Raw genomic sequence first — 27,339 nt, forward strand, 5'->3', positions numbered from 1 at the left:
AACGCCTGATGCTGCGGGTCGAGATCAGGCGGCCGAGTGGAGGCGATGAGCTGCGCCTCGGCTGACTGAAGCGAAGGAAGAGGGCGGTTTATAGATCATGGGTTGTGATGCACGGTTTCTGTCTCTCGTACGTAAGTGGTGGGATGTTGGGCTGATACCGCGTTGGATTCCGATGACTGTGAGGCAATGTCTGATGCTCGGAGTAAAGGACTGTACCCCGAGTGAGAAGGAGTCCAAGGGAAAGTGCTATGCCTGTTGAAGCTCACAGGCTTCGAGCGACTAGGACGGAAAGATCGCCAAAAAGTACAGCTCGATGCAAGATGACATGACATCAAGAATCGAAAGAGCCAAAGTTCAGAGTCTGCTATTCTGCTATGAATACACGTAAAGTCTAAGGACGATCAATAGTCCCATTTACGGAGCGTCGACCATGTCCTACATGCTCAAGTGCCCTCTGAGCTTCTCCAACACACCAGCAACAACCTTCTCGTTCTTGCCTTCCTGCCTTTTACTCTCCCTTGTCGCAACCTTCTCCAACTGCTTGGCCACATCCTTGTTCTCTTCAGCCTGCCAATACGATTCCGAGCGTTCTACAAATCGTACGAAAGCTTCTAGCACAACTTCTTTCCCTTCCCAGCTCTTGCCACTAAGAGCCTTGTCTAGTACAGGCCAGATGACCTTCGCAGTAACGGGCTCAATTTTCTCGCTACCGACGGCGTTGGTGATTTGCAAGACACAGTCAGCGATCGTCTTGGCGGCTGTGTGTTTGATGGCCCACTGCCTGCTTTCTAGATGGGTTTCGGAGAGAGCGAGAATTTCTTTGAGGTAAAGAGAGACGGTGCGGGAACCTGCGACATGATCATCCCATGTCTCTGTGAAGCTCTTGCGTACTTGCTCTTCCGAGTCGTGCTTAGCCAGGAAGATGAATGGAAGCAGGTCTGACGCGAACGATGTGAAGCGGTCGGTAGCGTATGATGAGATGGCACGCATGATATCCGCGGCGAGTAGGCGATTCCTATCGCTGTTTTCTTCAGACTCAAAGTACAGCTTGTGTACGAAGGTGACGGTGGCAATGATCTGCTTATCCGAAGCGAGGCGTGCAAGATAGCCTGCTGCAGCCGCATACGAGGAGCTGACGGTTTCATTGCGGTCGTGTATCTGCTTCTGAATCAACTTGAGGAAGCCGTCGGCGTATGGGTTGAACAAGAAGCGATGTCGTGTAGCCAGAGTGACCAGGACCCTCGAACATCCAACTTTTGACGGCAAACCAACTGCGTTTTTCATCGCAGCCTCAATGCGGGGCACAAGAGCTGCCATGGTGTCTGCGTCTGCAAGGTCAAGGCAGCGCTCCACAGATTCGGTCAATGGTGATGAGCGCACGTTTGCTAGTCGCATGTCGTCTATCTTTTGCTCCGTGAGGTTGTATTTGCTGGCGTTGAGATGTACGTAGTTGATGGCTTCGGGCTCTAAGCTACTGAGCAGTCCGAGCAGACGTTCCACGAGCTCCGGAACGTGGGGATTAAGTGTTTTGGCGTTGCTCTTCTTGACGATCTGAAGCAAGGTGTGCACTGAGAACATACGGACCTCTTCAGCCGAAGACTCCAAGCCACTGGTGGAGAAGAGGAAGGGTATGACACGTTCGAGCTGGATGGTTGCGGATTTGTTTGACGCATCACCGGCTTCGAGGGAACGAGTGAGTATGCCAGTGAGGACACGGGCGAGAGATGCTGCTGCGACGCGGACGGTTTCCTTGATGTCATCGAGAACCTTGAACGTCTTTCCCCAGATCGCGTCAAGATATTTCTCGTACTATTCGAAGTTATCAGTATGCTTATTGTGTTGTACTGCGATTTCCTTACCTTTTCAATGCTTCGTCCTTGTACGAGGTCCGCGATAGCTGCGCAAGAAGCCTGACGAACGCGCCACTCCTTCGTGAGTATGCTGACTAGAAGATCGTCCATTATCGCGTCAAAATGTTTGTCGATAGTCGCCGAGGAGTCCTTGACGAGCGCGTTCCAAATGTCGTTCATCGAGCGTTGCACATTCGTGTTTGGATCGAACCTGAGTCCATGTTAGAATATGATGTCGTCAAAATGTTCAGTAGGTGTCTACTAGGTCAGCGAACATACCGATATCGATAGAGCTTCGGGTAAAGCTTGGGGTTTTGGGCCAGATATCCGTCGACACTTGAATCGGAGAAGATGTTACTCAGGCCAAAGCGACCAAAAGCGGCTCTGCTTGACCAGATGGAATTATTTGATGCCATTGACATGAAACGGTATACCAAACTTGAATCTCCAACCTCAGCTGCCAGGTTCAGAATATCCTTGTAAGTCGTGATGGACCCGTCTCCAGTGGGCAGCGCACCAGGCTCGAAAAGCTGAGTATCGTCCGTAACAGTACCAGCCATCTTGGACTTGTTGTCCGAGAAAGAGCCTACTAGATCGCGGACGAGGTCATCTTTTAGTTGGCGATCACCCTTCTCATACACCAACCCTAGTCCTCGCGAAGCTGCTTCCTGAACAACCTCATCGCGATCAGAGAGACAATTCTTAAACGCTACCTGGCATTGGCCAAGGTAACTCTGCATCTCGGGCTTGTGACCACAGTACTGTAGGAGACACAGTAACCATATCACAGAAGCTTTCTTCAATGAGGGTTTGGTCTGCACGCAACCCTTCAACGTCTTTTCCAAAACTGCCCCAAGCGTCTTCTCACGTTTAGGTCCAGATGGTGTCTGTAGGGGCGCATCCCATGGGTCTTGCGGTTGGTTGGGATGTAGAATGTCGAGTTCGGAAGTCAGAGCCTTCGAGTCCCAGCCACTGGCGAAGCAGCTTAGAGCTTCACCAACTGAAAAGTGTACTTCCGGCTGACGGACCTCATGTAGCTCATATAGCTTGTCACCAATGGCCTTGTATTCTATAGCTTCCTCAGCTTCGGCTCCAGTCTCCTCTGTGATCATGGATAGATGGCCTAAAGCCATGATGGCACTGGTCGTGCCTGTCTTGGCGGAATCATATATTTGTTCGGCAATGTCTTCGACCTTTGCGTACTTGGACAGCAACGAGGGGGTGATAACGTAGAACAGACTGAGTTGATCGATGCAAGAGAAGGCTGCACCCTTCAAAGTCGCGTCCCGAGAGTCTTTCATGATCTCTACTACTGATTGTAACAGTTGTTGAATGGGATGATCATCAGTTATCGTTGCAGATACTGCTCCACATCTCCAGAACGCTCTGCTGTAGTAGTAGCCAAGTGCTAATATGATGCCGCTTATCTGATTGATATCAGCACCGACAGCCGACTTCCAAGTGCTGAGCTTGTCGAAAAAGACTACTTGAGCGGACTGAAGAGCGTCTTGATCAATGCTATCGTGCGATGCTAGCAAGCCATACGCGTGGGCGGCGGCGAGTCGCCGCCCAGTGTTGTTAGCTATGATAGAGGGCTGCAAAGCGCGGAAGTCTCGGACAACGTTGGCTTGAACCCAGTGCTGCTGCGGTAGTAAAGATAGCATTCGCACGAAAGAAGTGCCAATGTCGCCAATGTCACTAACATCGTCTTTTGTGAGTCTGTCAAAACTGGCTCGTAATATCACTGCAAGCGATCGAGCGTGGGCTTTGTCTGCCGCATATGCACGGAACGCTTGCCGAGCGCGCATGTCCGTAGTCATCTGGGCATCAAGTTTCCTGTCCCAATCTTCCGGAATGTCTTCACCCATCTCTTTGTCATGTAGCGCAGACTGCATCGCAACGCTAGAACAAAAGCTGATGACAATCGGTAGAGCTCCAGGGTATTGCTGGTAGAAGTGTTGTATCTGCACAAGAGCGTCCTCTGACTCGTCGATATCCATCGCGTCTTCATCCTGCCCTTGCTGAACGATAATAAAGTTGACCAGCTTGTCGAAGTCCGGAAAGACCAATGTGCTTTGCTCGCGTTCGCCGGGTGGGGTATTGGACATTCTGAACCAGTATGGATCGAGACCACGTCGTCCTTCCTCTATGACCTCATGCCTTTCGGAAGCCCCTCCACTGACAGCGAGAATGTCGATCCATCGCGCCAGCACATCCTCATACGGAAGACAGCGGTTTGCAAATCGTGTCGCAACATAACGTGTGCTTCTTGTAAACCGATCCGAAGCTGGCGTGTTATGTTGATCCACAGACGCGTATCTAAGTAGTATCTGCCGGAACCTGGGCATGACAGAAGGATCGAAAGGTTTCGAAAATGCGCCGAGTACTGAAGACAAGGCTTCCTCTATACTGACAGCTACGTCCTTTCCTGCCGAATCCTCACGGAGAGATCGAAACAAGAACTCTAACAAGTCCAGGGACGGTTCTAGGAGTATCTTTTCGGGGGCAGCCTTCGCCAACAGTCCGATGGTCTCATAGCCATAGCCTCGTAGCTCCATATCTTGGTCATGATCTGGAGTTGGCCAGCCTTGATCTTGGATGAAGGCCCTCAGGTTGCCTACCAGACTTTCAGCAACCTGGGAAAGGTCGGAGGACTGTCCACGACGTGCAACGAAGTTGACTAGTGAGAAGATGGCTGAGCGAAACTTGGAAGCTTCCCTCCCTGCTGTCTTGTTTGTCGCATTCAGTTCTGGTGAGAGAAGGCCTTCTTCAACGAGCCTCGCTATTTGCCGTGGGTATGCAGTGCACCTGACAGATCTTGACAAGACATTGAGTATCCTGATTTGTAGTGGTGTCTTTACGGGCAACGATCCAGTCGTCGAGCTCGAGCCAAAGTAGAGTTCGAACAGAGATTCCACAACTTCTGGTTGTTCAAGATCCTTGGATAGCATTACACGTTTCAGAGTGTCCTCGCCAACCTCAGATATCCGGGAGTTGGTATCTGCAGATGCGAATAGTGCTGGCAAGAACTTTTCATCTTCTTTGAACAGCCCACTTGCCATGAAGCGCGTGACCAGGGCTTTTGTTTCAGTCAAATTTAGGCCTGCATCGGAGGTGGGATCCCAGGCATCTGGCTTGCCCTGTAGCGTCAAGAACTTGTAGTCTTCAACAGATAAACCCGGACAACGCAACGTGGCTTGGGCCTGAGGGTTACTCTCTCGCACGATGCTTAGCATGAGTAGTTTCCCAACCCATTTTGAGAGGAAGGCCGCATCGTCATCGGAGAGGCCCAAAGTTGACCTCAGCTCATCGTCCTCCTTGCTGCCGCGGAGGGGCAGTTTGAAATGGACCAGAAGACGTAGATTGAGATGTAGCAGCTGAGAAGCATGCTGTTCCGACTTTTCAAAGTCTTTGGCGATGCCTTGCAGCAGGATGGGAAGAAGCTCCAGCCGTTCGGCGACTGTAAGCCGCGATATGCCTTGCTGAATGTAAAGGATGTCGAAATGGCGTATGAGAGAGATGTCGGGATTCTCTTTATACTGCTTTAGAAGAGCACTCACAGGGAGTTTGATGTCTCTGCCATGTTATGTTAGTGCAACACTTTGTCGGGCGAGGGTGAAAGCGTACTGTGACTTTATGCGGGTGTTGATGTGTTGGCAGATGGAGATGACCTTATTCCGCACAGCAACGCTATCTGAGCCGAGTTTGAGGAGTAGTGGAGAGAGATAGACTTTGAGCAAGTCCTCAAGCTTCTTCTCGGAGCTAGCAAGCGCAATGCGCATCTCGACTTTGCCCACCAGAGCAAGCTCTTTGGCTTCGGGGGTTTGCTCTGACGCCATGGCGCGATGTGATGTGATGGGACTATGGTATGAGGGTGCTGGTCAACAAACGCGAGTCTTATGGCAGGCGCAGCAGGCAGACGCGGATGGCGTGGCTCATGGGCGGCAGGAGGACTGGATGACCAAGCGATGCAGCGTCGTAGTGTCTTGGGCCTCTCCGTCCGTGATTGCCACATGTGGTGTCGGACATTCACAGCGACAGGGGTGGGCGCACGGGTACCGGGATGACGCAGTCGCACCTGCCTGCAACAATCGCATCGCGTCTTCGACGTGCTTCTGCCCACGTCGACGCCTGCTGCCTCTCTGCCACTCCTACAACACCGCCCGGCTAGCAATTCGCCGCCCTCCTAGCCCGTCCCATTGCCTTCGACCACCACCCCGCCGTGTACCCGCCAGCACGCCGGAGCCGCGCCTGTCACAAGCCGTCGACCGCACCTGCAATCACACTGGCACTCGACGCCCATAGCTCGCACTGTGTAGCCCCCTCACCGCCTCACAAAGCATCGCCGCACCCTGTGCACGCACCTCGATAGCCCTTGTCGGACGTTGATGGGTACTTAACTGCCCCGCCACGGTTCTCTCTCGACTGCAGTCGCGACCGCCACACACAATTCTCGACACACGCCCGACCACGCAAACTTGCTACGTGAGCCAAACAGCGCCTTCGGAATAGCACGCCGCCCTCACAAAGGCTTCCGCAACCTGCCCCATAGGTTAAAGAGTCGTCTTTCCCTGCCCAAGCTCAAGACCACGCTCAAGCACCCAAAGTCGAACCCCACACAGCCACCCAAGATGGACGACGAGAACGTCCTCAACTTCTGTGGCATCACTTCGTGCGACCCAGACAAGGCCGCCCAGTACCTGCGTCTCACCGATGGCAACCTGGAGCAGGCCATCCAACTCTTCTTCGACTCCCCCGGGCTCGCCGATGCCCCTTCTGCTCCCTCGCAGCCCTCGGCCGCCGCTTCCTCCGCACAGAACCCCATCAATGTCGACTCAGACGATGACATGGACTTCGACCCTGCGCCGCAAGGCACGACGCCACCCGCACGAGCACAGCCAGGCGTGGAAGATGACGAAGCCATGGCACGGAGGTTACAAGAAGAGATGTACGGCGGTGGCGCGCCTGGAGGAGCTGGCTCTGATGAGGTCCGCGCGCCCATAGAGCGAAGGATGGAAACACTCGTTGGGCCAGGCTCCAACTGGGGGCCTGCTGAGGACGAGGAGGATCTCGATGCCATGGTCCAGGAGCAGCTGGCTCGTCGGCGGACAGGTATGCCGCACACCTCATATATACAATTCCCGGACTTTGCTGACCCATCGGATCAAGGCCGCGCAGGTATCTTCAACCAGCACACCACCCATACCAACGTCTGGGACAACGCGACCGATTCGAGCACTCGGCGACGCGAGCTTGCGACCGCGACGGGCGGTGCTTCCGAGCAGTCCTCCAAGATGAACATGCTCGCAGAGCTATTCCGCCCACCATTCGAGATCATGTACCAAGGGTCCTGGGAAAAGGCACGAGACATGGGCAAGGATGAGGAGAAGTGGCTACTCGTCAACATCCAAGATCCTGCAATCTTTGATTGCCAGCGCCTTAACAGGGACATCTGGAAGAACGAAGACATCAAAGCGACGGTACGAGAGAACTTCATCTTTATGCAATACGCAAAGGACGACCAGCGTGGACAGCAGTACATGAACTACTACTTCCACGCCCGCGACAGCTCCGACGCCTACCCTCACATCGCCATCGTCGATCCCCGAACGGGTGAGCAAGTCAAGGTCTGGTCCGGCCCACCGATACCCGAGCCAGTCGAGTTCCATGCTCAGCTCCACGAGTTCCTTGATCGCTACAGCCTCAACGTCAACGCGAAGAACCCCGTAGCCAAGCGGAAGTCTGAGTCTAAGAAAAAGGACGTAGGCCGCATGACTGAGGAGGAGATGCTAGAGATGGCACTACAAAACAGCATGGACAACGGCAAGGGACCAAAGGATGATGACCCAGATGCTCTTACCAAATCTACGGACAACATCAAGGGCAAGGGCAAGGCCGAAGAAGCCGCCCCGGAACCCGAAGCCGAGCCCGAGGCAGCTCCTTCAAATCCCGTCTTCGCCGCTATCTCTGCACATGCTCCCCATACCGAGCCGACCGTTACCGACCCCAAAGTCACGACCCGTATCCAATTCCGTGGGCCGTCAGGACGCCCAATCGTGCGCCGCTTCAACCTCTCAGATCCTGTTCGCCGCGTCTACGAGTGGATCAAGTCCGACGTACCCTGGGAAGTCAAGCAAGGAGCTGAGTTCGATCTGGCGTTCATGGGCAAGAACCTCCTCGACCACGTCGACGACACAATTGAAGTCGCTGGACTCAAGGGTGCAAGCGTGATGGTAGAGTTCTTGGACAATGAGTAGTCCAGACAGCCCAACGGCTGCGCTGCACCGCACGACGGTGCTACTTATAACGTATAGGCGTACAAGAGACATGAGTAACGAATACGTAGTTAGATGTTTCCACGCATCACCGCTTGGAAAACATACCTGGGGTCTTTAGATCTTCTTCCATTGCCGCCACTGACCCGTGTGCGGCCGAATACCCTTGCATTCTTTGGGCACTTAATGGGTGGTCGTGTTAGTCTCAGTATTGAATTCTATCAGTACTTCATGAAAAGTTTCTCTGACCACTGATATACGTGCGTGGCATGGTATCTCAGAAAATATGTGTGAAGGTGAGAATGCGTTGAATTATCATACGCTTCCGCCATGAGACATTTCTAGCTATCCATCGCAGAATGCACATCTTCGCCGATGTTGCTATGTATTCCAGTGCGCATCATCCGCGCCTACGCCATCAGGCGATGAAATGTCAACTCACCCCCATCGATATAAACCCCCACTTATATCACCATCTTCATCATCAACCTTCATGGTCTCGTCCGAAGAGTATTCGTAATCCGTATCGCCCTCTTCCTCATCAACCTTCATGGTCTCCTCTGAAGAGTATTCGTGATCTGTATCACCATCTTCCTCATCAACCTTCATGGTCTCCTCTGAAGAATCTTCGTGATCTGTATCGCCCTCTTCCTCATCAACCTTCATGGCCTCCTCTGAAGAATGTTCGTGATCTGCATCGGCATCTGTACCTGCATCCTCGTCGTCGCCAAAGTCGATGTCGACGTCTTCGAACTCTGCATCGCTATCGTTTCCATCCCAGGCATCTTCTTCTTTCGAGACGAAGAGATCATGCTTCCTTTCTTGAGTAGCCTCGTCGATGTCACGTTCTCCTTTCTCGAGATCTCGCATGCTGACAAAAGATGGTGGGTTCATCTTCCCCTTCTTGTTCCCTTCTTGGTCCAATTCCATGGATTTTCGCTTCTTCTGCGGCCTGGGTGGTGGGGGGTCGTGTTCACCACCGCCGAAAGCAGAGTCGTGGTTACTGTTTGTTGGACTGTCGTTGCCGCGGGTAGATGGGTAGTTGTCAATTGACTCCGGTACAGGAAATTTCGGCACAGGAGGTCTTGCTTCCTGCTTGGAGAGTTCAATCGCAGCTTTGATACCGTCCCACTCTCCTTCCGCATACCCCGCGTCTGCTGCATCGGCAACTGTTCCTCCTACTTCACCATTGAGTTGAGCATCCAATGATCTTGCGTAAGCTAAGTCTCTTTCTTGCTGGGCTTCGCGCTCTTCTTCGGCCACTTTGGCGACTAAATCGGCATTTGCAGCCTGGATCGATGCGAACGCCTTCTGAGCATCATCGGCCGCTTCAGTCGAGGTCGTGGCATCGTGACATTCCAGATCGCCTGGTCGTACGTAGTCAGGTCTCTCTCTTTCAGGAACGCCGCGAATGGGGTCGGGGTTGTTGAACCAGTGTTCAGTACCGTAGTACTGTATTTGTAGTCTGCTTCTCATAGCTCGATACGCTTGCCATTGACTCTCTGGTATTGGCTGTTCTTCTGCTACTGGTGCAATAACATTGCCATGGGGGTCTAAGTAGACGACTCGACCAGCGTGGGAGCGACCTAAGCGTGTCTTCGATGTGGTTACTTCCGGAAGTGTTGGCGTGGTCTTCACACTGCCGCTGTTATCTCCCGTCCCCCTTTGCTTGTCCTGGCTTTGCTCTGCTTGTATCATGCTCTCCAGCCTTTTGTGATCCGCACGCTTGTCTGTCATTCGCTCCAAGATTCCCATGGGCGTAAAGACAGGATCATTGATAGGCTTGAAAGTTCGCCTGTTATTGCTCGTCGAGTCACCAGGAGGAGGAATGCCAGACTCAAGACTCATCTTCGAGCCAACCTCCAGCTGTGGATCGGGCGATGCGGGTCGATTTGCGTCATCCTCCTCTTCGTAGTACATGTTCACGGCGTCGATCACGTTGTAATTGAACTGTTCCAGCCAATTCTGGGCATCTTCAAAGTCGATGTCCACGCGCTCGCGAAATTTTTGTATCGCCTTAAATCTAACCTGGCTTCTTGTTGTTCCTTCGCCGGTCGTATGCGGAGCTGCAGGCGTGTCTTGTGTTGGCAGCTTCTCGTCGCTTGAAGGCGTACTCTGAACAAGCCTTCGCGACGACTTGGGGGATGCAACCGTGTCAGATTCATCGATAGGCTGCGCAAGTTCGTCTTTTATCTTCCTGACCAGATTGCCCCTCTCTGCAGTCGCTTGGACTAATGCTGTTGCGAAACTGTCTTTGTCTTCGGCTGTGTCATCGCTATCATCACTTTCGTTCAAAGTCGCAATATCCTCGAGAACTTTATAAAATCGGTCCACAAGGTCTCGCTGCTTACCAGTGAGTGAGTTGTGTCCTTGTCGCCGGCGCCGGCCATACAGTTCGTTCTTCAGAAAGTCGTAAACCTCATCGTCGGTGTACTTTTTCTGGAGCAATTTGACGGTTTGCTCAATAGCGGCTCTTTGTACTTGGTGGTGCCGACCCGCGCTGATGGCATTTACGCCCAAGATTTCCTCAGGCGTGTCGTCCCTTAGCCTGCTAGCATCCCCCACCAGCTTCTCGAGCTTTTGGAAGTCTTCGTTATCGAACCGCATCTTGCTGAACGCCAATCGCGCTGTTTCAAACATGTAGCGCCAGCGAATCTTCTCAGCCCTTGTGGGAGTGTCTTCAAACTTCCCGGATTGCTTCGGTACCTTCTTGAAAGTGGGCCAGCATATTCGTCGGGATTCTTCGTCTTCTACAGTGAGCTCTTGCCCGAGGAGCGATATTACCGAAGCAAGAATGGGGCCGTTGTACTATAAGCCATACGTTCAGCTAGGTCTTGGTCGTAAAGTACTAGCTGGTCCAACATACCGCTGTCGCCCCATGCACATCGGAATGGAACTTCGCGAGGTTTGCGCTTCCATGTACGCAGTACGCAAAGTCTAAGCCGGTAACAAAAAAGTGCCGGATGTAAACGATGCAGCATGTGTCTCTCTCATTGACTTTCTTCTCCAAGGATAAATCGTATGCCTCGATCTCGTCGCTACGGTAGGGTGAGTAAAACCACTCTGTACGTAGTCTCTTGAAGCTGTTCGATTCGCATCTCAGTGTCCTATGCACGTCAGTTATGTGCTTGTGACTGTAGCAGCAATTATTACGCCTGTATGTATATCTTGCACCTCGTCTAGAGGAATGCTTCATCAGTCTCCCGTGCTTTTGTTAGCGGGGTAGGAAGGTTGTTGCTAAACATTGGTGTCATCGTGTTTGGCGGTGTCGTTGTTATTGTAAGAATATCTTGGTGAGCGTGAGCGATAGTAACACTGCGATGATTGTGATGAGATAACTATGCAGGACAGCAGTGGCGAGGTGAAACCTCAGACGACAGTGTTGACGCGAGAGGAAGCCGACCGTAGAAGCAAGGGCCTCGTAAGTTGGCAGCCGCATACACGTGGTCAAAGCTCTGGGCTGTACTGCAAGTGGTGGGGAAGGTATAAACAGCATTCGTGCGCTAGATAATGGCGGCAGCGACCGACTTCCACCCCACATCGCAACCCTCAATGCTCCTCCATAATCTTTTCATCTCCGATCCGCTGGGTGAAGGTGACTGTTCTGTCCTTGATCCTCCAGACCCCGCTCGCACCGCGCACACCATCACAGTCGCCGTTCTTCGCTTCCAGCATTACCATGTCGTCCACGTACTTGCCATACGCGCATAGCATCTTGCCCTCGTGAGGGCCTTGACCGAACTGCAAGACTCAGCATCTAGACCTGGCAATCTGGGTACGAAATGTCCATGTACGGCAAGCTAAGTCATGGCGCGACTCGAACGCTTTGACGGGCTTTCAAGGCAAACTGGTTGTTTCTAGAAAGTGAGAGTAAGAACTGAATTCTGACGACTTACGTGTACACCCTGGAAGTACGTTACAGCTCGCGCCGTCTGCGCATCGGATCTGAATGTGATGGTTTGCGTCGTGAGGTTATGATGTGTGCGGACTGGTCCGAGGCTGTGTACTGTCAGACTTCGTCTTCTTGCTTGTCAACATGCAAGTGATGAACCCACCGGTTTTTGATCGCATCCTTCACCTCATCAAGGCTCTTCATAGCTTCGTTGAAAGGGTAGCTGGCTTCGACATCGGATATGAAAACCTTCCCTAGCAGATCAAAGTCCTTCAAATCCAACGCCTGGCAATATCGCGATACGACATTCTTGATGGCCAAAACATCGAGTGGGTTAACGTCAGACATGACGGACGGCGCTTCAATTCTCAATCCATGGATGGGGAAGTGTTCTAAGGTTATAACCTGCTTCTCTCGGAACCCCGCCCCAGAGAGCCGGACCCTGATGGAGGGCGGTAGAGTGAGGTTCTCCTTCTGGTTCAGTACCAAGCATCATTACAGGATAGTCGATGCAATCGCGGCCCAGACGTCCTGTCCCTGCGTATCGTCACATCGTCACATCACCCTACCATGGAAACATGACGGGCGATATTCACACGATACCTTGAAGCACGTGTAGCTCGCAGGGCGGATCGTCATGTCGTTGCGTGTGTTCAACACAAGATTACGACGGGTAGAAACCTCTTGAAAGATTGCGCATACAGTATCTGCCGTTCAGGCACAGGGTTGCCGTCGGTCAGCACATGTCGGCAGCGAAGCAGGGGGCGGGGTGCGAACAAGAAGGACGGAGGGCATGCGATCAGCTTTGATTGGCTGAGACAGCCCACTTACCCCATACGGCAGGTTCAGAGAACTGTGGATTACGGCGCCAGAAATTGAGTCAACATTGATTTCCACCCAACATGTTTTCCCCTCCAACATGCGCTTGACATCGATTTCACCCCGACATCCAACCAAATCCGTGATAATCTCCCAACTGATTTTGGGCGATAAGGAATTTTGTATCGCGAGCGTTCCCTGTAGCGAGAAGGTCCTGCAGCAAGTGGCTGGCCAGCACTCAGTCTCTTGATGCCTCCCCGGGCCCGATCCTGTTCCCTCAAGATTGCTGGATTTGACGGCGCTGGCAAGACCTACCTGGTTGGGAAGGTTGAATGACGTAATGGTGTTGAGGAACTTCCCATCGTGCAGGGCAACTTTCTCGATTCTACAACTCTATCCTTTTCGCTGCATCATGCATGTACGCCTATCAATTTCTCATGCAAAGTGCCTTCGAGACATGCCAGATCCGATGATTACTGAGGCTCGCCCTGGTCCTCCCAGACGCGTGATTCCTCCCGTTAGGATTCTCGCATGCCGCGTGCATATTGCCACGGCCACCCCTCCACATAGCCCTGGAGATCAACGCGCATTCGCCTCGACTTTCGTTCACCTTCTTGTAATGCTGGTAGCTAAGCAACTAAGTGCGTTCCGTAAGCAGCTTTTTGATTACTTCGCAGCTGTCCATGTGGGTGATTGTCCTCGTTCGGCGAATGCGCTGTATACGTTCACACGCGCCGAGCGTAGGCATCCACCACGGCGCCAGCACGACAGGCTTCCCCACCATCGCAACTGCAGCCATGAACACATACCAGACGCATGCGTCCCATTCGCTTTTATATCGCATGCGAGCATGGTGTGAGCTCCGCTGGGTACCCCTCACGAAAAGCAGCCGATATGGAGCCAATCTACGCTGGGCGTGGAAGCGCTTTGTTAAGCACCTGGGCAACATAAATATTGTTGGTGCCTTGTTCTATCTCCATCTCTCAATCTTAATCCTGAGGTCCTATTCACTACGAGGTCTACTGGCAAGCCGTGCGCACAATGGCGATCTTTGATACAGCAGCCCTCGCCGCAAAGGCTGTGAACGCCGGTCTTGCTACGTTTGTGATTCTCTTTACAGCAATTTTGGGTCGCATATTCTACATGCAGAAGCTGCATCCTCTTTCAAAGTTCCCGGGACCGTGGTATGCGACTTCGTTCTCCGTCGTGGGTGCCATAATCTCTGTGTTGCACAGAGAGCCTCAGTTCTTTATGTATCTAGTAGAGAAGTACGGAAGTAGGCGACCCTCTCATTTTCTTGTGCGACTGCAGCTTCTGACATTGACGCAGCGGAGCGCCCAATACGCATATCCCCCACGATGTTGCTCTTTCCCAAGCCGTCCGCCCTCAAAGACATCTATCGGGATCCACAGTGCAACACTAGGGCTGGCATGTACGACAGTGGAGCCTTGGGACCTCCGCATCTGGTTTCCACGATAGATGGTGAAAAGCACCGTGTCTTACGCAAGGCTCTATCGAACGCACCATGGTCCATCGGCCCGCTGAAGAACGCATGGGAGCCTCGCTTCGATAGCCACGTTTCCCTGCTCGTTGAGAAGCTGAGAGAACATGCTGAGGCCAAGCGCACCATCTGTCTTTCTGATAAGGTCGCCGAATTTGCAGCCGATATCCTCAGCATAATCTCGTTCACGCAGCCCTTCGGCAGTGTTGAGAACCAGCGCGATGAGAAATACTTGTTGACCAATTGGCGCAAAGGTTTGACATTCTTCGGCTTCTCGGGAAGGTTTCGATTCTTGCGGGAGCGAATCCTGCGACTGCCTGTTCTAGGGGTCTGGCTGTTACCGACTACCTCTAATGACTACGGGATGGGCTGGTTGATGGGCGAGGCAGACCGCCAGGTCACCGTGCGAGAGCAGCAAAACAAAGAGAAGCCATTTGACGGAAGGCCAGACTTCCTACAGCAGTAAGCATATTCAATGTTCCTTCAGGCATTGTATTCGTACTTATTGCATCCAGCTGTCTTGACGCCCGTTTTTCAGATGGCTCACCACTGACCCCGACGCAAAAGCGTGCCCATGTTACGCTTCTTTACCAAGCTGGAGCAGACACAACTGGCACAGCAATGGGTTGCATTCTCCGACTCATATTGTCAGACCCGTCTACTCTCGCACGCGTTCGCGCAGAGCTCGATGCAGCAGATTCAGCAGGCCTTCTATCAACTCCAATCCGTTATGATGAAACCCTCCAGCATCTGCCGTTCTTCATTGCATGCATCAAGGAGGGGCTTCGCCTTTTCCCACCGGCCCCCAATCTGTTCCCTAGGGTGACACCAAAGGGTGGCAAAGTCGTCGATGGACACTATGTGCCTGGCGGAATGGATGTCACTAGCCAGGCGTACGTCGTGCAGCGAGACAAGGGCTTCTACGGGAAGGATGCTGAAGATTTCAAGCCTGAGAGGTGGATGCAAAGTGAGAAGAGAAACTTCGAGCTGGAAGCAGCTCAGTTCACGTTCGGGATTGGACCGAGGATGTGTCTGGGCAAAGATGTCGCAAAGTTGGAGATGTACAAGCTGTTGCCGGAGGTAAGTTTTTCCTGAAACAGATCTCGCGATGTTTGTTGCTAACTTGAAAGATTATTCGTCGGTTCGACATTCAGATCAACAAATCCGGCAGATATGTCGTCGACGGCGGTGTGGCGTACAACGTCGACTTTCTGGTTGAATTGGCAGTTAGGTAACAAGTATAGTAAACCCCGGGTATATTCACGACGATGTTCAGGTACATCTCGCATGTCCACGACTTTACCGTGAGGAGTACCGAACATGTGCCGAGCGGGTAAAGAGGCTAAAGGGCCATGCTCGAGGAATCCCTTCCCCCGCACACTTAGCAGATACCAAGCCCATCGACCCTGCTTGACATAAACGATCTTTAATTTCTCCGATATGTCTTACATGGTGCACATGCGCTCTACACCGGGTACATTCTTGAACCAGATCTGCCCAGTATGACCGACACTATGGAAGCCAGCTGTACGGGTGTAGTACTCTAAGAGACACATGTCAAGACGGGTATTTGCATCGTACTTTGAGATCATCAGATAGATAACCCGGTTGGCATCGTATAACATCCGGGTCACAGATGAGATATATAGAGCCACCCAAGTCTTCACCATGAAACTCACGGCCTATACCCAAGATGCATTTCTCTACCCTCAGCACCGTTCTGGCTCTGACCACCATCGCCACATGCACGCCTCTCGACCCTCGCCAGCAGACAGCTACAGCGCTTGATGCGGCCATGAAAGCGCGAGGCCGTTCCTACATCGGCACTTCTTTAACCATCCGCAATGACAACACCGAGCAGAACATCATCCGCAGTGCGGAATTCGGTTCCATTACGCCTGAGAATGCTATGAAGTGGGATGCCACAGAGCCCAATCGGGGCCAGTTCAACTGGGGACAGGCAGATGCTGTTGCGAACTTTGCGACCCAGAACAATAAGCAGGTAAGATATCCATCATAGCACTGCAGGTCAACTCTGGCAGTAATTAGAGCTGACGGGTACAATAGATGCGCTGCCATACATTAGTCTGGTACAGTCAGTTGCCAGGCTGGGTGAACCAAATCAACAACAACGCCACCTTGATGGGCGTAATGGAGAACCACATCAAGCAAGTCATGGGAAGATACAAGGGGAAATGTACCCACTGGGACGTCGTCAACGAAGGTACAAACACTATGTGAGAGCAAGAGACATGAACCCAGCTGACGTACTACCAATAGCACTCAACGAAGACGGCACAAACAGAGACAACGTCTTCCTCCGCGTAATCGGCGAACAATACCTCCCCATCGCCTTCCGCATGGCCGCTGCCGCCGACCCAACCACCAAACTCTACTACAACGACTACAATCTCGAATACGGCTCGGCCAAGCACCAAGGTGCCCTCCGCATCGTCAAGCTCGTGCAATCCTGGGGCGTCAAGATCGACGGCGTGGGTCTGCAGGGCCATGTAGTCTCTGAGCCTACAGGCACCCAGAGCGACATTACGCCCAGCACAGCAGTGTTGACCAAGGTGCTTCAGGATTACGCTGATCTTGGTGTTGATGTTGCGTACACCGAGTTGGACGTACGATCCCGCACGCCGAGTAACTCGCAGAAGTTGACGGATGCGGCGGCGGCTTGGGCGAGGATTGCTCAGAGTTGTATTAACGTGCAACGCTGTGTCGGCATGACTATCTGGGTAAGTTTCAGCTGTTTCACCCTTCATCTACCATGGCTTGAGTATGTTCGCTGACTTGTCGTGATCAGGGTGTTGCGGATAAGTATTCCTGGGTTCCTGGCACCTTCAACGGTGAGGGATCTGCATTGCTCTGGACGGACAACTTCCAGAAGAAGCCTGCTTACACAGCTTTCTTGGATGTGTTGAACGGAAAGAACACGACGCAGACGTAAGGGTCCTTTGTTGCTGAAATTGAGCGAAAAGGTATCGAGAGTCTATCTGTCAAAGAGAAGCAGTGGGTTGCACGCTGTATACTTTCAGTTTCTGAATCCTCTTCTACTGAATACAATTCCGTTCGATTTCAACGTGCCTTCTCCATCCTCATCTCTGTCTTCTCTTACTGTCTGGTATCCGCTCTCCACCTCCGTCTACGCCTTCTTTCCCACCAAACGATCAAAGTGCTCGAAGCAGAATTTTCCTCCGACAAAACACGTCGCTACCCACTTCAACCACGCTGCGCTTAAAAAACCAACACCATGCTCTTTCAATCTCTTCATGAAAATGAGTGTCTCAACTGCGTGAGCGCCGTAGAGGAAGTAGAACAACCCAGTCTGAATCCAACGTCCAGCTGTAGCAACGTTTTCCGGAAGCGGTGAGTTGAGGTTGCCAGGATGAAGTATGGCGGGGGTAGGAGCAGCGGCAAGGGCCATTACGATGCCACAGATGATGATGGGCTTGAGGTGTGGGCTCGAAGGCGGCGTGTATGTGTTGCGAAGATTTTTCGGCGCCATGGTTGGTGATGTTGCTTCTGGCGTTTGGTAGCTATGATTCTGCTGGGTCTTTCCTCTGTATGCTATTGAACTGTGTGAGCATCCACCACAGATTGTAGGTACTTAGTGATGAAGCTTTTCGAGGGAGAAGCATACCAGCGACGAAACCACGAATGACGGGGGATTGTGTTTAGTATCCTGCACAGGCCTGCGTACCGTTATTTCTCAACTTCGGAGACGTGAACGAAACACTCGACAACAGATAAATAAGTTGTTCTTCGTTCGTCCGTCAAAATGTGACGCGTTGCTGCACGATTTCCACCTGCTGCCGAGGTACTTTTAACCGCCAAGCCTCCCCATTTGCATCCTCGATTGACAACGACAGTCGCACCCAACGAGTCAGCGCCGTCGCGGACAACATCGAAGCCAAACACCTACCACCTGCATAACCCTTACAGCATCTACAAGCCCCAGACACCCAAGTCACGCGTCTCCTCCCGACTCCTACCAACCGACCTGCTTAAAGTGGGGCAATTTACCGCATGCGGCAGTCTGACATAGCAAACCGTGGATCACTGGAACGGCTGCAAACGTATACTTAGCCTTGCGATTATGCAGCAAAATGCGATCACATGAAGCGCTAATGACCCTTTTTTGGGGGGAGGGGGGCGACGGCGCGGCGTTGGTAAAGTAGTGGGTTGTTGCTAGGAATCGGGGGCCGTTCATGCAGCCGTGTGGCACGGGCGGGTGTTGAGGGGGAACTTTGGAAGCAGGAAGGGAAGATTGTTGTGGACGGCGATGTAGGAACACGACTTCACATGCTGGGGGTTAGGTTTGAGTGAATCGTTTGTGTATGTTGATTAACAATACTGGCTTGAGTGCAAGTGTTCAGAGAGATGTGGAGAGAAGCACCGGTTTTGTTGAGAGTTTGGTACAACTATGCACCAACGCTTGATGCGGAGCCGCAGAACGCCTTTCTACAACACAACCACCAAATACTTCTACTTAAGAAAGCAGCTATGAAACCTTCCTATCCTTCCTAACTTCCACTAAAGTTTCCCGAACTCGCCCCATCGCAGCAGACACGGCAATGCACAACCCTCCTCCCACCGACCCACGCACCCCTACCCCCGGGGCTTGATCCCGTGCCGCTTCCCTCACAAGATCTCACCCGTCATCCGCATTCCACCAACCCAACCCACACACCACACTACATCCCCCTAATTAACCCATTTCCACTCCTTCAATACAGCACCCTACAGGGAACAACCCGCCAACCCATTCACCACACGACTCGCCAAACAACGGGAGGTAAGTATACCGGTGTGACAATCCACTCTTTCCACACAAGGAACCCAGTTCGCAGCCAATGACCGTGCGCTGCGCGTGCGCATCCCGTGCAGTAGAGCGAGTGTCGCGCTTTTCGCTTTTTCTCGCCTTTTTGCGCTGTGCAGTGTGAGCATGGATCAAGGTGGTTGTGTTGCAGTGATCGATGAGAGTTGGGGAAGTTGCTGCATGGGGAAATGGCGGGTGGGTTGTGGTGGGTGTTGTTGTCTTGGGTGTGGGATGGGGTGGTGAGGTGGGTTGTAGTGGGCTGCGAAGAGAGGGATGATTCTCTCTCATTCGTGCTTTGACCTGTTTATTGACATTATAGTGGCAGCAGGGCATAATTGGGCAAACGTTGGACATGTGGTTTTTACTAATATTGCGTGTGTCTACCTTCCTTTGTCGAAAGTATGGCCGTATCCTCTGTTTCCTTTTTCAACACCAAGCCATCACGTCTTGTCCATCTCACGTAGTCTCTGACTAGACAGCATTCACTTCGGCCTCCATAGCCTTGTCCTCAATCGGTTTTGTAGTTTTCAGAACTGGTGTGGTGTTCGCTGAATCGTTTCGCTGGGCGTGGGGTATGGAACCGATGGTCGGGGTTGTTATTGAAACAGGACTCGCAACAGGACTGAGGTTGCTAAACGTGCAGTTCAGACGTAGCACCCGGTATGAACTTGATTCGTTTGTGAAGCGGAAGGAAGGAAGTTCTGTAGCATCGAAGAAGGGTCGCATTGTGTAAAGAACGGCTTTGGAGATTGGTCTCAAGAGATGGAGTTTGAAGGGTTGTAGAAAGTTGTGATGAAGCATTACTAGAAGCCTATAGAGCTCTCTATATAGTTTGCATTTATCATCTAGCCCCTCGGAGATGGTGCAGTCTCGATGGAATCGACTTTCAAGGAATGGACGAGCGCGCTTGAAGAACAATACTAAGACATGTTGTGGCGTTTGAGGAAGGGATGAGCGTTGTAAGCGATATTGGGAGCGATGAAAGTAGAGTCGGCCGATATGAAGATGCAAGCTCAGATATCGAAAAGCAGACAGGGTAAAGAAGATGAGCGGGCTATGTGAGATTTGAGTAAAAAACTTGGACCCGGATTCCTGAAGTGGAGCACTGTGCCACTTCGTGCAAGCAGGGCATCAGCCTATCAGTACCCAATATCACACGCCGTAACATCCTCGACAAAATGCTTCTCGCGATAGCTCCTCGTCCACCAAAGATACCACGGTACAACATTCATCTTAATCTTGTGACCCAACCTAAAATGACGATATACGAAGTCAGTGTATGTCTCACACGCATTTGTACATGGGAGATCTTACCAAGGCGTATCCTGCACCGTCTTGACCACACTCTGACTCTCATCGAACGCAGTGCCGATACGAGCACGTCTCAGAGTCTCGTATGCATCAAACGCTTCTTTGACCGGTACACCCTCATCGCGTTTAGTCTCCATCCACTTGGCCAAGCAGCGCGAGAACAAGACACCATCTTCAAAGACAATACCCGTTGACTCGCCTTGCGGGGGCATGGCATGAGCAGAGTCTCCAATCAGCATAACGCGGTCGGTAGCCCATTTGCCTCCCTTGGAGAGCGTGAACACAGGCCAGAGATACAGACCCTCTGCGTCTTCAATCCAATGCGCAATCTGCGGGTTCGCAGCACCAGAATACCGCTCTAGCATTTCATCCCGCGTCTTCTGCGCATCGGCGCCTGCTGCCTTCCAGCCGTTTCGGTCGGCGATCTCGGGGACTTGCATCAGTGCGCCTACGTAGATGCTTTCGCGGGCTTGGTCGTGGAAAGACGTCAGCATCATGCCGCGACGGCCAAAGTTCATGCCGCTGACGTCAAAGTGCGTGGGCTCGTAGTCTTTGCTGTCTTCGGACATCTTGCGTCGTGGGGCAAAGCCAAAGGCGTTGCAGATTCCGCTGTACATTGCTTTGCGCTCGGGCTCGACGTGCTTGAGACGGGTGACGCTGTGGATGCCGTCGCATCCGATTAGTATGTCTGCAGTTGCGCTTCCGCCGTCTTCAAAGTCGATGGTGACGCTGGTGTCGCTTTCGCTGATCTTGGTTGTCTTTTTGCCGCAGATGAGCTTGATGTTGGGCTGCTTCTCGATGGCGGCGAGTACTCCCTTGAGTGCTTCTCCTCTTGTGATTCGCAAGGCAGTAAATGGAGGGTCGCCCAATCCCTTTCCGTCTGGTCCTTTAAATGAGCTCTCTGCTATCTTGACGTTGGTGTAGAGGTCGAAGACTTCGACTGCGAGACACTCGGCGCCATATCCTTTGGCGCGGATCTCATCGAGAGCTCCTAGATGTGATAGGAGACGCAGAGCGTTGGGTGTGAGGTTTACGGCACCGCCGATTGTCGCAGGCTCAGGTCGGATCTCGAATATGGTGATGTTTGGTGGTGATGAAACAGGCGCGAACTTTGTGAGGGAGAGGGCAGTTGTTAGGCCAGCTATGCCACCACCTAAGATGATAATGTCCATCGGCTTTGGAGAAGCCATGGTGGGATGTCTGCGAGTATTGCTTTTCAGGGTCGTAGCAACAGCTCTTGATAGACACTAGGCCTGTCTTTGAATGACTTGTGTACTCGTCAACGGTGAGATGTCGAAGAGTGAACTTGAATTTCAGATACAGAAAGCTGTACATATACACTTTACCCCAGAATGCTTGCCACACATCGGATGGGAACCCCTTGTTCGTGTACCCGTGGAGGCCTGACCTAGCGCGGACTGTGCACGTAGGTGGTACTCCGGCGTGTTGAGTTCTCGGTAAAACGTTGGGGAACCGATCAACTAACATCATCAGTCTAGCAAGCCCGAACGGCCCGCCAACGTTGACTTATGCGCCTGCCTGGTTGCGATATATGCAGGGCTCCTGTTATCAGTAGAACAGGATGTCAGGTAGAAGCAAGTTCTGGGTAACACAATGTTGGTATTTCGCTACAGATTCAAATTCCAAACGCCGGTCCATCATGCCTACTAACTTACAGGATATGCATTGTGCGCTAACAAGTTCTCCATCCACTGAAATGCCTCTACTGCTTCTTCTGCGCGTTGGGGCCCATCTCCTTGCTGAAGGCGAAGTATGAAACCTCGAGACTGGTGAGGGCTCGGATACCGACCAGAAGGATGAGGAACAGCGGGATAATAGCAGCGAATCCCATGAAGATGCCGGGTGTGAAGTACTGGTACTTCTCGAACAGGCCGCCCTCCGTCGAGTTTGCCCGCTTGGCATGCGAAGAGAGATCGCGCTTCAGCTCCATCTGCACGGATTCTGGGAAGGAGGTCTCCATCTCGTAGGTGTGGTGCTCGAGCGACTCCTTGGCTTGCGCCTCGGTGGGAGGGGTGGTGATGTAGATGAAGGTGTAGTCCTGGGACTTGGCCGAGTTGACAATCAGGTTGTCGAACTTGGTGTCTGTACTGGTCAGCCCGGGTAAAGTATGCTGAGTATGTACTGCCTACCATCGCGTTGAAGTTGCTCGATGCGGAACGCCTGCGAGCCTGGGCGCACTGGGTTGGTTGTTCGACCGAAGAATCCACCATCCTGCCCACACTTGGACACCAGATGGTCGGCGAGGGCTCCCGCATCGACAGTGCCAACAACGTCGGCAATCGCCACAGTCGACTTGACTTCGGAGTGCTGGCCGGACATGTACTGGCTCAGTTGTGGCATGGCGCGTCCGTCTGCGTAGTCGGCGGCGGAAACGCCATCCTGCTCGATGATGATGTACGACTTGGTCGGGCAGTGCTCGAGGGCCTTGAGGATGTCGACGGTGACTTCGGATGACTCAGCGATGGCGGCGTCGTTGTTGGGGATCAGGAGGCTGCAGCTGTTAGCTTGGACGTCAGGATGCGCGGCGTGCGGTGACGGAGGCGTACTCGGCCGTGGAGAAGAGGAAGAAGGGCGACGTGTTGCGGAAGGCGAGGGCCGAGGGCAGCGCTGCCAGAGCGAGGGCGCCGACGAGTGACTTGACCATGATGGGGGCGGGTGCGTGGGTGGTCGGCGGGCGATGGTGTTGTTCGCGCTGTGAAGCTCCAACGCGGCGACCATGGACGCCCGGAACTAGCCGTAGCCTCGATTGGCCGGACCCTGGGTATGACGCGCCCATGGAATTTCCGATGCGAGCGACAGCTCCCACATCAGCAATCAATTCACGCGCTCCTTCAAAGCCCGACGTGTCGGCGCCCGGCTGCTCCGTCGCATGAGTCGACCTTGACTCATCACCGCGCCTGCATAATCTGCAACTGCCTTTCTTAGTGTCCTTTCACGCACCTTCCCCAGTATAAGGCTCGCCACTGCAAACTCCCACCACAGCAACAAAGCGACCGCCCTCTCTTTACCAGTTCAGCAGGCCACACATTTACTAGAGCCTGCAGCAATAATCTTTCCTTTCCACCCTCGGCGGTTCAACGCTTGCACACCATCGTTTGGCCAGCGCTCGAAACTGCCGCAATCCAATCGACAACATGTCGGCTCCTGCACTTGCACCTCAACCACCTGCCGCAGGCCCATCCGATGCCTCGAGAGGCGCACGAGGACGGCGGCGACCACGAGGCCGAAATACAAACGCGAACACGGCCGCACAGTCAGAGCAAGCAGAGCAAACACAGGCGCAAGCAGCACAGCAGCCACAGAGGGGCGGCGGGCGCGGTGGTAGAGGACGAGGGCGAGGAGGCCAGGCCGACAGTGGACGACCGCAGCAACCAAATGCGGCTGCCCTCGAATTTGTGCCCTCGTCCGTACAACAAGCAGCGCATCGAGGTGGAAGAGGCGGACGTGGCGGTGCGCGAGGTGGCCGGGCAAGAGGCGGCGCAGAGCGGTTTCCCCAGCGCATGGCTGCTGGCGGCCGTCAATTCGGTGGACAGTTGACTGCAGAGGACGATGCGGCATCTGCCATCTCAGAAGCTCCGCCAGGACTACAAGCAGATGCGCCAGCCTTCCAGCCAGGCCAACCCATCGCCCCTCGCAAATCACGACCGCCGCGCCAGAAGCAGCCGCAAGCACCCAAATCCACCGCGCCCGACATCGCCACCAGGACACACGAGGATATCGATAATGGTCACTACGAATGTGCCATTTGCACTGAAGACGTCACAAGGCGTTCACGGGGGGTATGGTCGTGCAGAACATGCTGGACCGTGTTCCACCTGGGCTGCATCAAGAAGTGGTCAACAAACGAGGGTTCGGCTGCAGCGCGACAGCAGACTCAAGATGGGGAGACGCCTCCTCCGAGGCAGTGGCGCTGCCCCGGCTGCAACCTACCAAAGGACACTCTACCCAAGAACTTCCACTGTTGGTGCGAGAAGGAGCTGGATCCGCGTTCAACACCCGGTCTACCACCATTCTCGTGTGGCCAGACTTGCTCACGACCCCGACTTCTCCCCAAGCCCTGTCCACACCCTTGCGGCTCGACGTGTCATGCCGGCCCCTGTCCTCCGTGTGGCTTGATGGGTCCCACGCAACACTGCTTCTGCGGGAAGAGGTCCGTCACTCGCCGTTGTATTGATACCGACTATGAGAATGGCTGGAGTTGCGGCGATGTCTGTGGAGGTTTGATGTCTTGTGGTGAGCACAGATGCGATCGACCTTGTCACGACGGTCCTTGCGGTGCCTGCGAGGTACGAGTGCCGGCACGTTGCTATTGCGGACAGATACAAAAAGACATTCTATGTCATGACCGGGCAGAAGAGAAGCAGAGCAGCCAGTCCCATGTCGCCACAGACGGTGCTGCAACAGTAGAGACCTGGATAGGATCCTTCCAGTGCCCTAATCAGTGCGGACGCTCATTCGATTGCGGGAAGCACATTTGTGAGATGGCATGTCATTCACAGGATACGCAAGCACCTCATTGTCCGCGATCTCCAGACCGAGTCAACCGCTGTCCTTGTGGCAAGACCGCTTTGAGAGACATGTCTGGCAACCCACGCACGACTTGCGAAGATCCGATCCCCAATTGCGACAAACCTTGTGGTCAAACACTCGCATGTGGTCACCAGTGCGAGCAGCTCTGTCACCAAGGCGAATGTCAGCCTTGCTTGAAGACGGTTGATATATCATGTAGGTGTGGACGTACATCATCCAGGACCATCTGTCACCAAGGCATGGACGAGCCTCCCCAGTGCAGGCGCATCTGCAAAGTCTCGTTGAATTGCGGGCGCCACGAGTGCGGCGAGCACTGCTGCGCTGGAGAGAAGAAAGCTGCGGAACGTCAGTCGAACCGCCGTAAAGGAAGGCCTTTGCATTCGGCTCCTCGCCAGGCTCACGAGAACTTTGAGGCCGAGCACATATGCACGCGGAGCTGTGGTCGACAACTGAAGTGCGGCAACCCCGAACATCGCTGCCAGGAACTTTGTCATAAGGGTCCGTGTGGCACATGTCGCGATGCCATTTTCGATGAGCTTAGCTGTCACTGTGGACGGACTGTGCTACAACCACCATTACCATGCGGTACAAAACCTCCACCGTGTCGCTTCAAGTGCGAGCGACCTAAGGACTGCGGTCATCCCCAACTGGACCATAGTTGCCACCTGGATGACCAGCCATGTCCGAAGTGCGCTTTCCTTACCGCCAAGCCATGTCTATGTGGCAAGAGTGTTCTCAAAAACCAGCCATGCTGGCTGACCGAGGTACGCTGTGGCCAAGTCTGCGGGCGCACGCTCAAGTGTGGCACACACAAGTGTCAGAAGCAATGCCATCGACCTGGAGAGTGCGAAGAGCCATGTACCCAGGCATGTGGCAAAGAGCTTAGCACCTGTGGTCATCCGTGTTTGGCACCCTGCCACTTCCCTCAACCCTGCAAAGAAGAGAAACCGTGTCCCCACAAGATCTTCGTTACTTGCGAGTGCCAGAGGATTAAGCAAGAGGCCAAATGCAATGCTTCGCGCAACGGAGATGGCAACCAGAAGAAGGTGCTCAAGTGCGACGAAGAGTGCGCAAGGTTAGAGCGTAATCGTGTTCTAGCACTTGCACTCAACGTTGATCCGGAGCACCAGAATGACCACATTCCATACTCAGACGCCACACTGAACATGTACCAGCAAAATTCTACCTGGGCAGCGACTCAGGAGAAGCAGCTTAGACTTTTCGCTGCCGACCCAGATGAGAAGCGTCTTCGATTCAAGCCAATGCCCCGTAGTCAGCGCGCCTTCATCCACCACCTGGCTGAAGACTTTGGCATGGACTCAGAGAGCATGGATCCAGAACCGCATCGACATGTGGCCATTTTCAAGACCCCCAAGTTCGTCATGGCACCAATGCGGACACTAGCAGACTGCGCCAGAACTCGTCAAGTTCAACAACGTCTTGCGCCAGCGCCAGCACCAGCAGTGTCTTCCACTGCCACGTTACGCCCCAAGCCCAGCAACACCAATTGCGACCCCTATAACGCGTTCCTCATCTTGAACCCTCGCTTTGCGCTCACTATCGAAGAGCTCAACCCCATCATCAAGAGCGTACTCGCAACGACGTCGTTCCGATGCGAGCTAGAGGTCACCTTCCTTCCCAGCGAAGCCGTAGCATTGAAGCCACCTCTAGCAGCTCGGCTCAGCATTCCAGAACGCGAAATGCAGACCATGCTCGAATCGATCCAGGCACCGCTAACCAAAGATCTTACCACGCAAAACATCGGCAAAAGCATGCAACTTGCGCGTCTCGACTCCTCACTCAACATTCTCCGCAAAGAGTCTGATGTAGGCCCCGGTTCAGGCTGGAGCGAAGTGGCAGCCTCGAAGGGTGTTCCAAACCGCCAGCTCCCAAAGACAACTTCCTTCGGGAACAAGGGCGGGTTTGCGGTGCTCAGCTTGAGTAGCAAGAAGAAGAAACAGAAGGAAGTACCTGTTGAGGTTGCAGAGAGCTGGGAGGAGGCTGAGGAGGAAGAAGAGCAGAAGGAGAAGGTTAGTGGGGCTAACAGCGCTGTCATGAGCGAGGATGAAGGTGCGTCCAAGGATGTGCCTGAGGCTTCGGGCAGTACACCAGCTAGCGACGAAAATCATGTCGCTTCGAAAGATGATGCTGAGCTCGCCACTAAGCCACTACCGGGACGTTGGTCGGATCTGGATGATGAGTAAATTAGCATCTCCGTGTGTAAAACGTAGATACCGACGAAAAACTATGATAGTACCAAACAGCTTTCTCATACTCAATGGTCTACAGCAACTGTGAAGTCAGAAGAAGACGAG

General features: G+C 53.3%; 9 protein-coding genes across 9 annotated transcripts; 4 read left to right on the forward strand and 5 right to left on the reverse strand.

Moving 5' to 3' along the window:
* Positions 1-435: 435 nt before the first annotated feature.
* Positions 436-5,689, reverse strand: J4E85_005204 (uncharacterized protein; the record flags this gene model as incomplete). Its single annotated transcript, XM_051469454.1, has 4 exons — positions 436-1,809; positions 1,860-2,061; positions 2,130-5,426; positions 5,478-5,689. 4 exons carry the CDS (start codon positions 5,687-5,689, stop codon positions 436-438), a joined length of 5,085 nt encoding a protein of 1,694 aa, XP_051326285.1.
* A 792-nt stretch (positions 5,690-6,481) lies between these two features.
* Positions 6,482-8,107, forward strand: J4E85_005205 (uncharacterized protein; the record flags this gene model as incomplete). The annotated part of the gene is made up of 2 exons (XM_051469455.1): positions 6,482-6,962; positions 7,020-8,107. 2 exons carry the CDS (start codon positions 6,482-6,484, stop codon positions 8,105-8,107), a joined length of 1,569 nt encoding a protein of 522 aa, XP_051326286.1.
* A 456-nt stretch (positions 8,108-8,563) lies between these two features.
* J4E85_005206 (uncharacterized protein) lies at positions 8,564-10,732 on the reverse strand (the record flags this gene model as incomplete). Its single annotated transcript, XM_051469456.1, has 1 exon — positions 8,564-10,732. The coding sequence occupies one exon, from the start codon at positions 10,730-10,732 to the stop codon at positions 8,564-8,566; it is 2,169 nt and encodes a 722-aa protein (XP_051326287.1).
* Positions 10,733-11,674: 942 nt separating this feature from the next.
* On the reverse strand, positions 11,675-12,365 carry J4E85_005207 (uncharacterized protein; the record flags this gene model as incomplete). The annotated part of the gene is made up of 3 exons (XM_051469457.1): positions 11,675-11,866; positions 12,022-12,124; positions 12,181-12,365. The coding sequence occupies 3 exons, from the start codon at positions 12,363-12,365 to the stop codon at positions 11,675-11,677; spliced, it is 480 nt and encodes a 159-aa protein (XP_051326288.1).
* Positions 12,366-14,194: 1,829 nt separating this feature from the next.
* J4E85_005208 (uncharacterized protein) lies at positions 14,195-15,572 on the forward strand (the record flags this gene model as incomplete). Its single annotated transcript, XM_051469458.1, has 3 exons — positions 14,195-14,799; positions 14,853-15,417; positions 15,468-15,572. 3 exons carry the CDS (start codon positions 14,195-14,197, stop codon positions 15,570-15,572), a joined length of 1,275 nt encoding a protein of 424 aa, XP_051326289.1.
* Positions 15,573-16,030: 458 nt separating this feature from the next.
* On the forward strand, positions 16,031-17,290 carry XYL1_3 (NAD(P)H-dependent D-xylose reductase (XR); the record flags this gene model as incomplete). Its single annotated transcript, XM_051469459.1, has 4 exons — positions 16,031-16,339; positions 16,438-16,561; positions 16,618-17,078; positions 17,147-17,290. The coding sequence occupies 4 exons, from the start codon at positions 16,031-16,033 to the stop codon at positions 17,288-17,290; spliced, it is 1,038 nt and encodes a 345-aa protein (XP_051326290.1).
* Positions 17,291-17,485: 195 nt separating this feature from the next.
* Positions 17,486-17,848, reverse strand: J4E85_005210 (uncharacterized protein; the record flags this gene model as incomplete). The annotated part of the gene is made up of 1 exon (XM_051469460.1): positions 17,486-17,848. One exon carries the CDS (start codon positions 17,846-17,848, stop codon positions 17,486-17,488), a length of 363 nt encoding a protein of 120 aa, XP_051326291.1.
* Positions 17,849-20,301: 2,453 nt separating this feature from the next.
* On the reverse strand, positions 20,302-21,663 carry J4E85_005211 (uncharacterized protein; the record flags this gene model as incomplete). Its single annotated transcript, XM_051469461.1, has 2 exons — positions 20,302-20,413; positions 20,477-21,663. The coding sequence occupies 2 exons, from the start codon at positions 21,661-21,663 to the stop codon at positions 20,302-20,304; spliced, it is 1,299 nt and encodes a 432-aa protein (XP_051326292.1).
* A 1,965-nt stretch (positions 21,664-23,628) lies between these two features.
* On the forward strand, positions 23,629-27,228 carry J4E85_005212 (uncharacterized protein; the record flags this gene model as incomplete). Its single annotated transcript, XM_051469462.1, has 1 exon — positions 23,629-27,228. The coding sequence occupies one exon, from the start codon at positions 23,629-23,631 to the stop codon at positions 27,226-27,228; it is 3,600 nt and encodes a 1,199-aa protein (XP_051326293.1).
* Between the last annotated feature and the right edge of the window lie 111 nt (positions 27,229-27,339).

This window comes from Alternaria conjuncta (genome assembly GCF_024043145.1).
Source record: "Alternaria conjuncta strain BMP 0040 chromosome Unknown scaffold_7, whole genome shotgun sequence".
Taxonomy (NCBI): Eukaryota; Fungi; Ascomycota; class Dothideomycetes; order Pleosporales; family Pleosporaceae; genus Alternaria; species Alternaria conjuncta.